This window comes from Pavona decussata, unplaced genomic scaffold (assembly GCF_977016875.1).
Source record: "Pavona decussata unplaced genomic scaffold, jaPavDecu1.1 SCAFFOLD_26, whole genome shotgun sequence".
Classification (NCBI taxonomy): Eukaryota; Metazoa; Cnidaria; class Anthozoa; order Scleractinia; family Agariciidae; genus Pavona; species Pavona decussata.
Genome location: NW_028145449.1, coordinates 346,851 through 359,595, shown reverse-complemented (window position 1 = coordinate 359,595; position 12,745 = coordinate 346,851). Strand labels below are relative to the sequence as shown.

General features: G+C 37.2%; 2 protein-coding genes and 1 pseudogene across 2 annotated transcripts; 1 reads left to right on the top strand and 2 right to left on the bottom strand.

The window, feature by feature from the left end:
- Window positions 1-1,640: 1,640 nt before the first annotated feature.
- LOC146485353 (QRFP-like peptide receptor) lies at window positions 1,641-4,110 on the bottom strand. Its single transcript, XM_085103260.1, has one exon. It carries the CDS (start codon window positions 3,909-3,911, stop codon window positions 3,024-3,026), a length of 888 nt encoding a protein of 295 aa, XP_084959386.1. The 5' UTR covers window positions 3,912-4,110; the 3' UTR covers window positions 1,641-3,023.
- A 2,213-nt stretch (window positions 4,111-6,323) lies between these two features.
- LOC146485352 (QRFP-like peptide receptor) lies at window positions 6,324-7,967 on the top strand (annotated as a pseudogene).
- Window positions 7,968-9,446: 1,479 nt separating this feature from the next.
- LOC146485351 (QRFP-like peptide receptor) lies at window positions 9,447-11,592 on the bottom strand. The gene is made up of 2 exons (XM_085103259.1): window positions 11,396-11,592; window positions 9,447-11,306 (listed from the first exon to the last, which is right to left on the bottom strand). The coding sequence occupies exon 2, from the start codon at window positions 11,142-11,144 to the stop codon at window positions 10,257-10,259; it is 888 nt and encodes a 295-aa protein (XP_084959385.1). The 5' UTR covers window positions 11,145-11,306; window positions 11,396-11,592; the 3' UTR covers window positions 9,447-10,256.
- Between the last annotated feature and the right edge of the window lie 1,153 nt (window positions 11,593-12,745).

The window sequence follows — 12,745 nt, the reverse complement described above, 5'->3', positions numbered from 1 at the left end:
ATACAATAGGTAGCATGGAGGTTAAGATTGGTTCTCCTGTTTAAGGCGGCATTGCGACTCCGCGGAACAAATGTAAACAAAACAAATGTGCTAAACTTCGCGTTCGGTTCCCACGGCCGTAAATGGTATGTTGTTTATATTTTTTAAATGAGTCTAGTATGCAGTCAGTCAGTTAACATAAAACAAACCTGAACCGATGGGAACAACAGCGTTATGCAGCTCAAAAATGCTATGTGACATCTTGCCATTTACTCGTCGGGTTTGTGTACTTAATGCACTTTCGTTGTCCCTTATAACTTGGGTGGCAACACATAGTCCGTTATCGGCCGGTCTAGCTGTTGTAAGGTTCTTGTGATGTCTGGGGCAAACAGTCATTCCTCCTTCTCATCTTCAGGGACATCAAATTTACCTGCTCTGTTGAGAATCAAATCGACTTCACCGGAGATCTTTGAACCCGTTGCGCCACGCTTTCTTCCCAAACCAAGACTGACGAGCCAGTGCGATTCAATATCTCGTGTACAGGATAGCAAGGGACAAATCTTCAAACCAACACCTTCATCGCCACAAGGCGAACCCACAGACCAGAAAGAGCACAGAAGAAAGATTTGTTGTTCTTTCAATTGTCTGTTATGTAACGAACATACCGGAGGTTCTTTTGCCGTGGCAAGTTTCAGAGGTATTTGATACTGTTTTTATTTGAATTAACAATTATCAACAACCGACTGACTCCAAGACTCAATATAGTTTCAGGGAAATGCTTGTTGTTACCAAGTTTAAAATGCAAATGTAAAAAAAAGTGGGAAATGTGTTCTGTTTATGATCACGTTTGACAATTGTCAAATACCGTGACATGTCACGCATAATCAAATCAAGTGTGAGCTAACACCAATTTGATGTTATTCCTGCTCAAAGCGTCACTCAACTAAATCTTCCAGGGAAGTTCTACCTCGAAAAGTTAGGATAGTTTCATCGAGCTTATCCAAAAACAAAAAAACAAAAAACCAAAAAAGAAGAAGATGAAATAAAGAAAAACCGAGAAAAACCCGCTGTGGAACTTTATTAGCAAAAATACCGAGTCATCTTTGACTTCTAGCGTGGCTCATGCAAACGCATTTTAATGGCTCAAGTTAGAGTTTGCTGATTTTGGGAGAACAGATGTTTGGCTTAAAAAATATCAAGAAATTTTTGGAAAGGAACGCCGCACCTCTGAGAAAAACAGTTTCGAAATTGCCTCATATTTGGCCCAAGACATTTTCGCGATCGCAAGGAAATTGCAAAATTCCATAAAAAATTAAGTTTTCTGTTAAGTCGGGATATTTTCCTTTAACAACGTTTTTTAGACGATAAACAATACAAGCAATCGATATGAGTCCCCAGAAATGACGCGAAATATATTTTATTGAGCTTCAAATTCTGCATATATTTTGCGTGACAAGGGTCAAAACCAGGGGGGGTGGTCAAACTACGAAACGCAACAGCAAGAGAATGGCTAAATAGCATCATTCATTATCATTTCGGACAGACATTAAATGGTGAAAGTTTGAGGGAAATCGGCCGACCCCCATCTTTCACCTCTGCCTGGTTTTCTCAGACAATGACTCTTAACGTACATCAAGATATAAAACAAAGGACACACCATAGCTGTTAAATTTTCGTCCACATTTTATTTAATAAGTGAATTTAGTTTTACATTTCTCTATATATTTAACATTCATTTGCCTGTCGCTTTGTTGTTTATTTAAAATGTTAATCACAGCTGTAGAGAAAATTGTTAAATATAAGCAGCAAAATTAATTGAATGTATTTTGTTATTTTCCAAGAAATACTGAAACGAGATAGGACATGCTTCTTAGCTAATTTTTTAAAAGTAATTCTGCGTATATCTGTTTCAGAGACATGCAAAAATTAACGATAAAAACGGACGTTTCGGTGTCTTCATGACGCCATTGTCAAGGAGAAATAATAAATTACAGAGTCTGCGGCAAGGTGTAACAATAAATTAGCATATAGTGTTTGAGGCTAATTAAATAAATACTTTTGCGCGAATAGAGTCGTTTTGGACGTTCAGAGTGGGTTTTAGGTCTCTGATGGAAAGCATTTTGTTAACCAAACAATCGAACTTATTTCTACACTTTTTCAGAATGCTAAAACGCCTCAGTAGGTCTTTCGCGACTTCGCCATGCTGTTCGTGGTAGTGTTTATACACTGAAGATGCTTTTTCCATGGCGAAGTCCCGAAAGACCTACTGAAGCGTTTTAGCATTCTGAAAAAGTGTAGAAATAAGTTCGATTGTTTGGTTAACGAAATGCTTTTCATCAGAGACCTAAAACCCACTCTGAACGTGCAAAACGACTCTATTCGCGCAAAAGTATTTAGATACTTAGTTAGCCTTAACACTATATGCTAATTTATTGTTACACCTTGCCGCAGACTCTGTAATTTTTTATTTCTCCTTGACAATGGCGTCATGAAGACACCGAAACGTCGGATTTTATCGTTGATTTTTGCATGTCTCTGCATTACCAAATATTTATATCCGTTTCGCCTATATCAATTATGGCAAGTCGTGGGAGTGCATCAACGTTATAACGTCTCACCACTCGCCCCCAATCGCGCTGGACGAAAAATAAACTTAAATGAATATTTTAATCAAGGGTTTATTTGGTGTGCTAGATTATGACCTATAGAATGAATTCAGAACTTCTTTCTGGTGAAACTGTCCTGAAATACTGGTGAAATTTAAAGTAGTGCTTTCCATTTGTTAGAGTTGACTTGCAAAATAGGTTATTTATTTCGCGAGCATTGACAAAGAAAGTGGAAAACAAGCAGTTCAAAATGGCCGCTCCTTCCTCTTATAAACTGTCAGTTTCGACGAGATCGAAACCAAAACGGAAGGCTATCAGCTATTTAATTAACTAACATCTCTGAAAGTTATCTCTCTATGGTTAATGGAAATGAAAAACATACATACTCGGTACCAATTTTACTTGACTACAGTATTTACAAGTAGTTGAACTTCCTGATCATGGCATTTCCATACCATTTTGTTGCAGCGGTTCTCGACAGAATATTATGCGTTTAAATCCTTTTCTGAAGTTTGTACTGCGAAAGGCGTACAAAATAGGATTAATACATAAATTACAAAAGAATATTGATAGAACGACAGCCAATTGAATAGACAATTTTAAAAAGCCCGTCTGCCCTTCACCTCCTAAAATTGTAACGGTGTGAGAAATGCAGGTTGGCCCATAACCAATAACAAATCCGGCAGTCGCTAGGATAAATGTAATAACAAGTTTTTTCTTCTCAGAATTTCTGTCTTCATTAGTGTTTTCAGTACATATCGTTTGAGAAAAGTACAGTCCTTCGATCAAAGATCCATAACAATAAAGAAATACTATCATCGGGATATAAGCCAGAACTATAGGGATTATGATGAAATAAACCTTGTTTGGAATACAAGAAGAGTTATTTTCGCTCCATTCGATTAAAAAGAAGCCGGGCAAACAGATGCCGACGCTTGATATCCAAATAACAGCGATCACCTGTTTAATGTTGTCTTCTTTTAATCGTAATCCTGTTCTGAAAGGCTTCAGCAAAGCGTGATATCTTTCCACAGCTAGTACCGTCAGAGTAAAGGATGAAACCTGTATAGGAAGGATACTAACAACATAAAACTTGCAACTGAATTTTTCAAAGCCAGAGCTTATTATTAACATTGACGGCCACGCCAATAAAATGGTGATAACATCGCTAAGAGCTAGGTTAGCCAAGAGGTAATTAGTTGTCGTATGCATTTCTCGTGTTTTATGCACAATTCGGATGACTAACACATTTCCAATTAATCCCGCGAGGAAAAATGGAATTCCTGCCAAAGCTAAGATGAACCCCACACGACTAGTATCAATCATAACGGATAAGTATGTCTTTCCACGCGTGATTGTTTGATGCTGACTGAAAGCGTGTAGTCTGCGTCACAGACGGAATCAACCGCCGTTAAACACCGTCTGCAAATTAACACCAAAATCCTTGTTCTAAACCACCAAAGAAGAAAACAAAATACTGGAAGTCTCTTTCGAAATCCTTTCCAATCTAATAGAATGTGTGCACGACGGCCATGTTGGAGGACCGAAACAATACAATGATTTTTCTTTGGGAACTATATTTTATTTTTATGCAAATATCTTCTATTGTTTTAGTCCTCCAACATGGCCGCCGTGCACACACTCTATTCGCTATAACCAGACCACTCGAACAATGAGCTTGTTTAAAGGCCAATCACAGACTGCACTAACTCTATTTCTGCAACGCTGTTGGGTGTCTGCGGCTCAGTCTAAACTTGAAACTTGGCCAGAAAACACCTGGTAGATAATTTTCCCTTTATTTGACAAGGATCCATAATTTAGGCAGTTATGACTAAACAGACCAAAAATTATTTTTGTCGGGCAAATTAAATGATCAGTTCTTAGCAACCTATTGGAAGTTTTCGTTCCATGTTTAAAATTACTTACAAAGGGGGAAGGTAATTGAAGTAAATTAAGTAGGAAATAATCTTGAGCAAGAATCGGTTCTATTGTTAATGAGCTTCACTGAACATGTTTAACTGAGAAAGCATAATTTCAATTGAACATTTTTGTGAAATTGCTCAAACCATTTTATAAAAATAAAATAGAAATAACTGGAAAATAATAATAAGAACTATAGCAATTAAAAATTTCACAGAATATAAAATGACACTCAACAGTTAGAAAACAGGTTATTTTTTACCCATTTTACATTAATAACAACAGGTGCATCGATGCAAATAGACATAAAATTAATATTAAACTGACACTTGGCCAGTGCATTTCGTTTCGCACGAAATTCTCGAAACAACTTTTAAGACCTGCAACAGTATTTTACTCTCATGTTATTCTTAACACAGCATTAGATTATTCCTATTAACCTGTAACGTACATTGATCAACAAATTCTTGCCGCAATCATTTTCAGCCTTAGACATTTGCCAGGGGATTCAAGATGAAGAAAACGTGATAAATTTTTACAATCGGAAAACGAAAAAGAGATTGTTTTCACTTATTTTAAGAACAGATTTCGATAACGGAACCAAGCAAAGCGAAAAAACATTTTTTTTGCGAACATATACGCCGTTCGTGAACAAGGGAAAGTTATTAAAGCGGTCGACTTCTTTCAACAGATCGTCAGATGGACACACCTGAAAACTCATCCTTGTGCATTAATTAATGCTACGTTCAGTATCCCAACTCTTAGGGGTACCCAAGGGTTGATTTCTGTGGATATATGTTAGAATGGCCTTTAGCCTGAGAAATTGGGATTTAGTTGCACAGAAAATCTAAAGATTTCTTCTTCAGAAATCTCATAACACTGCGTGCAAACTAATTTGTTTCATTTTCGAAGGGGTAAATATATCGTTTAAAATGCAAAAAGAGTCAGCAAACATTTTGTAAAACCTTCAACAGCTAGTAAATTCGAGGAATAAAATTCCGTTTTCCCAAGACGTTCTGCAAAAGCATCCGAACTGATTAATTTGTAGTAACTTACACGAATATGTCTTTAAAAGGGCAGCAAATAATGTGAGAACACAGGAGAGAACATTTAAAGTATTTTGGTGAAATGTTCTCGCTGAGCGCTCCTGAGCATTTAAGAACATAAGAGTGGGCGACAAGTGACGCCCTAGGGAAGAAACTAATTAAAGATTGTGTTATTGATTCTTTTTGTAGTTTATTTCCTAACTCTTACGCGGGAAAAGCAGGTGGATCCGCCAATTGTTTGATTTAGCTGGTGGCTTAAGTGAAAGAGTTTGTGATCTGTGACAAGTTTGTGACGTGTTTGTTATAAGGCTCAAACTGAATATATTGACGTAGTATGTTGTCAACGAAAAGGGATATTGTGTAGTTTCATACATAATACCATGGCTAACGAATTACTTCTTAGTTTTGGCCCGAAATTCCAGCGGTAATAATAATTTCACACGTAAACTAAAAAACATCGCCATGGCACATTGCTCGATACAATAAACAAGTCAAAACTCACGATTGGGGGCGTAATTTAAAAGGTTATCAGATGGTATACTTGTTACATTAGGACATGATTCCACTTGCGTTTGTGCAAATTCTAATAATTTTCCTTTGCCTAAATAATTAGAATTTGGACAAAACGCGTGACATGAAAATATAATTCCTTATCTCACTCGTCACCATATTAAAACCCATGCATGACGTCACAGTAAACAATTTGTGTGAATGGATGATGTTGGCTATCAGTCCAAGCTATTTTTATCCAAGCTAGGAGAAGTGAAAGACATCTTAAGATAAACCTGGAAACATCATGATTAATACTGATAGCCTTAACTTTCGACTTTTCGTGGCCGCTATTCCTGTTTATATCATCGCATTCATTGGGAATACATTGGTCATCCGAATTGTCCACAAAACACGAGACATGCATTACCTTTTGGCAAACTTGGCTGTAAGCGATGTCATCACCATTTTGTTGGCTCCGCTGTATTTCTTTTCGTATCACATTGGATATCCAAGCAGCGCATTTGGGAAATTCTCTTGCAAATTCTTAGTTCTCAGTGATATCGCAATAACTACCTCAGCACTAACTCTGTCGTTGTTGGCGATAGAAAGATACCACGCTTTGCTAAAGCCTTTCAGAACGGGTTTACGATTAACAGACGAGAACATCAAGCAGGCAATAGCTCTCATCTGGATCTCAAGCTTTTTCATCGTTTTTCCAGAGTTCTTTGTTCAGGAATGGAGCGAATCGCTTTCAAGATGTATACTGTTCCATGCAACTTACCTTTGAGTACGAAAAGCAATGTTTTTGGGATAATATAATGCATTATTAGTGCCTATATTCCATTAATGGTATTTCTTTATTGCTATGGATCGTTGATCAAAGGATTGTACTTTTCTCACACGGTTTGTGCTGCGAACATTAACAAAGACAGAAGTTCTGAGAAAAAGAAACTTGTTATAATATTCATCCTGGCAACTACAGGATTTGTTATTGGTCATGGACCAATTGCTACTTTTTACACAGTTTTATCGTCAAGAGTTGATAAACAGATACACGATAAGCTGTATTCCAATCTTTCGGTTTTCCTCCTGTTAGCTTTTTATTGCAGGTTATGTCTTAATCCGATGCTATACACCTTTCGTAGTTCGAGCTTTAAAGAAGGATTTAAACCCATAATATTCTGTCGCGGACCAGTACCTCAGAATGAGATTTAGATGTCTTAACAATCTGAATAAGGGGAACCCAACGGTTCATTTTTGCGGATATCTACAGTGCAGGTGTTTTCATATGGTGCCTCCTGTTCTGGAAGCACCAAATTTGTTGTGTGACGAGACGTTAACATGAGGAACCAGCATAATCACTTAGCTTAAATTGAAAACAGCGAAAAAACCTGTGAACGACTGGAACTCTGTTAAATTTTACGTTAAATTCAACAATCGATCTGATCAGCTTAAATGATGAACAAATTGAAACAAAAAAGTCAAATATTCAGTGCAAACGTGATCAAACAACGTCTAATTTATTGATTTTGAGAAAATTAGGATGAATTTATAATCAATTTGAATGTATTGTGAAAGGCAGTGATAACTTCTGGATAGCTAGAAGCTAAGCAAACGATGGTTGGACGGCACACCGTAGTCAACCTCGCGAAGACTTAACCGTAACAACTAATCACTGACTTCTTATGAAACCCCTAGATTCCAATGTTCACTTTGAAAAATCATATAAGCTAAAGCTCTAAAAATGAATCAATTTATAAAGTCCTAAAATTACTTTTGGACTAAAATGCTTTGAATTCGTCTAACAGAAAATCCAAACTTTAAATGTTTTCTTAAAATGATCCTACGCAATAAAGCGTTAAAATGGATTCATGCAATAAAAAATCTTAAGATATATGGCCTGTTCGCTTTGTAACTAGCTGTCTAGTTCAAGATATTGACGGATTTTGCAATGCGGAGGGAGCTGCTTAAGACAGACTTTTGCATCTTGAATGCTACTGAGTTGCTTCTATCGGCAACTAACTTCTAGAGCGTCTGTTTCACTTCCCTCGAATAGCCTCCCAAGACATCAATTATGATGTTGTGCTGTGTCACTTGGTACCCCTGATATCGTTCCTTCAGCTCCACTCGAAGTGGTGCTTACTTGGTCGTCTCCTCTTCTGCTTTGATTTTCACGGGCCAACTCATCTCAATTAGCGGTACTTCCCCCTTGGCCTTGTTTTTATTATTATTATTATTATTATTATTATTATCTTTTTTTTGGGGGGGGGGGGCGGTGGGGGAGGCGGCGGGGTGGACTCTGGGGGTGGTCTTAAGATCTTACAAGAACCAGGGTGAAACTGAATTCTTATGAGGCCTCGTTTTTGTTATTGAAGACAGAAGCGCTACCATTTTACGGTTCAAAGTAAATTCTAACTTGTGCACAAAACTCTTTGAGTGAATTGTTCAAAGCGCATATTATTTGCCTCTTGCCTAGTATGATTTCAAAAGAGAATGACTAAACTTAAACGATTCAATTTCACACGGATAAAACGAAACTCAGTCCAACTTCACTCGAATGAAATTCCAACCAAAGACCAGGTCACTAAGCACACCTCTTGGTTGAGTCCGGAATTTAAATGTTGCTCTGGTTTTAACAAAACTTTATCGAAATTCTCGATAGGTATGATTTGAATATTAATAGAACTGTGTAAAAACTTGTCATTTCTAAGTTATTGGAAAGTACGCTGTGCTTTCACGTGGGCAGTTGTACATGAATGGGTTTGTATTCTTTCGCCCATTTTGCAACTAAAAGTGATGTCTTTTCATTCCCCCCCCCAAAAAAATTCCCTCATTTTTACTGGAATTTGGTAGTAGATGGAATTAATCGGGAACGGTCAGTACTAATTAGGTCGTGCAATTCGGTCATTAATCCCTATACCCGTGATAAAACAAGTCGCACTCTCGCTACACGGACTTCTGATTAAGTTTAATAAGCATGCGATCACAGACCGAACTGGACTCCACTCACTTTTATTACCGTTTTTTTAAGAATTGGTTCATGTTTGCGGCGCGTCTTTCCAGTATAGGATAGGAAAGTTTGAAGAGTTTGGTAATCGCCTCAAGGAGCTCTTAAGTAAACGCTTCTGTGATGTTCTCGAAAACTTCCCGTGTGCATCCAGAACTCGGCCGCGGTAAAAAAACAAAACAAAACAAAAAACAAAAAGAAAACAAACATAAAAACAAAAACAAACAAAAAAAAACATTAATGCTTAATTGTTCTCCTCTTTGTCAAGCTGACCATTGTTTAGTATTACAAAATGGTCTGAGAACAACCTTTATGGCACAATTCAGTAAATCAGATTAACGAGTCATGCTGTTCGTGGTAGTGTTTATACACTGAAGATGCTTTTTGCATGGCGAAGTCCCGAAAGACCTACTGAGGCGTTTTAGCATTCTGAAAAAGTGTAGAAATAAGTTCGATTGTTTGGTTAACGAAATGCTTTTCATCAGAGACCTAAAACCCACTCTGAACGTGCAAAACGACTCTATTCGCGCAAAAGAATTTATTTCATTAGCCTTAAACACTATATGCTAATTTATTGTTACACCTTGCCGCAGACTCTGTAATTTTTTATTTCTCCTTGACAATGGCGTCATGAAGACACCGAAACGTCGGTTTTTATCGTAAATTTTTGCATATCTCTGCATTACCAAACATTTGTCTGTTTCGCCTATATCAATTATGGCAAGTCGTGGGAGTGCATCAACGTTATAACGTCTCACCACTCGCCCCCAATCGCGCTGGACGAAAAATAAACTTAAATGAATATTTTAATCAAGGGTTTATTTGGTGTGCTAGATTATGACCTATAGAATGAATTCAGAACTTCTTTCTGGTGAAACTGTCCTGAAATACTGGTGAAATTTAATATAATGCTTTCCATTTGTTAGAGTTGACTTGCAAAATAGGTTATTTATTTCGCAAACATCGACAAAGAAAGTGGGAAACAAGCTGTTCAAAATGGCCGCTCGTTCCTCTTATAAACTGCGGATCGAGCCTGACAGGTTTTGACGAATCCCTTATAAGGAACGACTCCATAGAAGGCTATCACCTATTTAATTTACTAACATCTCTGAAAGTTATCTCTCTATGGTTAATGGAAACGAAAAACACACAAACTCGGTTCTAATGCACTTGACTGTAGTATTTACAAGTAGTTGAACTTCCTGATCATGACATTTGCATATCAATTTGTGGCAGCGATTCTCGACATAATATTATGCGTTTAAATCCTTCTTTAAAGTTTGTACTGCGAAAGGCGTACAAAATAGGGTTAAGACATAAACTACAAAAGAATATTGATTCAACGACAGCCAATTGATCAGAGAATTTAAAGCCAGCTGTCTGCTTTTCACCTCCTAAAATTGTAACGGTGTGAAAAATGCAAGTTGGTCCATAACCAATAACAAATCCTGCAGTCGCCAGGATAAATGTAATAACAAGTTTTTTTTTCTCAGAATTTCTGTCTTCATTAGTGTTTTCAGTACATATCGTGTGAGAAAAGTACAGTCCTTTGATCAAGGATCCATAACAATAAAGAAATACTATCATCGGGATATAAGCCAGAACTATAGGGATTACGATGAAATAAACCTTGTTTGGGATACAAGAAGAGTATTTTTCGCTCCATTCATTTAAAAAGAAGCCGGGAAAACAGATGGCGACGCTTGATATCCAAATTACAGCGATCGCCTGTTTAATGTTGTCTCCTTTTAACCGTAATCCTGTTCTGAAAGGCTTCAGCAAAGCGTGATATCTTTCCACCGCTAGTACCGTCAGAGTAAAGGATGAAACCTGTATAGGAAGGATACTAGCAACATAAAACTTGCAACTTTTTTTTCCAAATCCAGAGCTTAGTATTAACATTAACGGCCACGACAATAAAATGGTGATAACGTCGCTAAGAGCTAGGTTAGCCAAGAGGTAATTAGTTGTCGTATGCATTTCTCGTGTTTTATGCACGATTCGGATGACTAGCACATTTCCAATTAATCCGGCGAGGAAGAATGGAATTTCTACCAAAGCTAAGATGAACCACACATTACTTGTATCAATCATAACGGATAAATTTGTCTTCCCACTCCTGATTGTTCGATGCTGACTGAAAGTGTGTAGCCTGCGTCAACCGCCCTTAAACACCGTCTGCACATTAGCACCAAACTCCTTGTTCTAAACCACCAAAGAAGGAAACAAAATACCGGAAGTCTCTTTTGAAATGCTCTCCAATCTAATTGGCTATACCCAGACCAATCGAAAAATAACCTTGTTGAAAGGCCAATGACAGAGTGTACTGACTCAGATCCTGCTACGCTGTCGGGTGTCTGCAGCTCAGCCTAAACTTGAAGCTTGGCCAGAAAACATCTGGTAGATAATTTTCCGTTTATTTGACAAGGATCCATAATTTAGGCAGTTATATAGACTAAACAGACCAAAAATTATTTTTGTCGGGCAAATTAAATGATCAGTTCTTAGCAACCTATTGGAAGTTTTCGTTCCATGTTTAAAATTACTTACATAGGGAGAAGGTTATTGAAGTAAATTAAGTAGGAAATAATTTTGACCAAGAATCGGTTCTATTGTTAATGAGCTTCACTGTGCATGTTTAACTGAGAAAGCATAATTTCAATCGAGCATTTTTGTGAAATTTCCCAAACCATTGTATAAAAATAAAACAGAAATAAATGGAAGGTAATAATAAAAACAACAACAATGAAAAATTTCACAGAATATAAAATGACACTCAGCAGTTAGAAAACAGGTTATTTCTTCACCCATTTTACATTAATAACAGCAGGTTGGACTTGTTATTTTAGTGCATCGATGCAAATAAACATAAAATTAATATTAAAGTGACACTTGGGCATTGCATTTCGTTTCGCACGAAATTCTCAAAACAACTATGTTATTCTTAACACAGCATTAGCTTATTGCTATTAACCTGTAACATCAATCACCAAATTCTTGCCGCAATCATTTTCAGCCTTAGACACTTGCCAGGTGATTCAAGATGAAGAAAACGTGACAAAATATTATAATCGGAAAACGAAAATAAACACTGTTTCCACTTATTTTAAGAGTATATTTCGATAAGGGAACTGAGCAAATCGAAAAAGCAATCTTTTCTTGAGAACATATACGCCGTTTGTTAACAAGCAAAAGTTATTAAAGCGGTCGACTTCTTTCAACATATCGTCAGATGGACTCATCCTACTTGTGAATTAATTAATGCTACGTTCTGTGTCCCAACTCTCAGGGGTACCCAAGGGTTGATTTCTGTGGATATATGTTAGAATGGCCTTTAGCCTGGGAAATTCGGAGTTAGTTGCACAGACAGTCTAAAGATTTCTTTTTCAGAAATCTCATAACACTGCGGGAAACTAATTCCTTTCGTTTTCGAAGGGGTAAATATGTCGTTAAAAATGCAAAAAGGGTCGGCGAGTATTTCGTAAAACCAACAACAATTCGAGGAATAAAATTCCGTTTCCCAAGACGTTCTGCAAAAGCATCCTAACAGATCAATTTGTGGTAGCTTACACGAATATGTCTTAAAAAGGGCAGAAAACAATCTGAGAACACAGGAGACAACATTTTAAGTATTTTGGTGAAATGTTCTCGCTGAGCGCTCCTGAGCATTTGAGAACATAAGAGTGGGCGACAAG

Excerpts from the sequence above, each read along its gene's own strand:
- LOC146485353 (XM_085103260.1), bottom strand. The coding sequence starts at position 3,911 with ATGATTGATACTAGTCGTGTGGGGTTCATCTTAGCTTTGGCAGGAATT.
- LOC146485351 (XM_085103259.1), bottom strand. The coding sequence starts at position 11,144 with ATGATTGATACAAGTAATGTGTGGTTCATCTTAGCTTTGGTAGAAATT.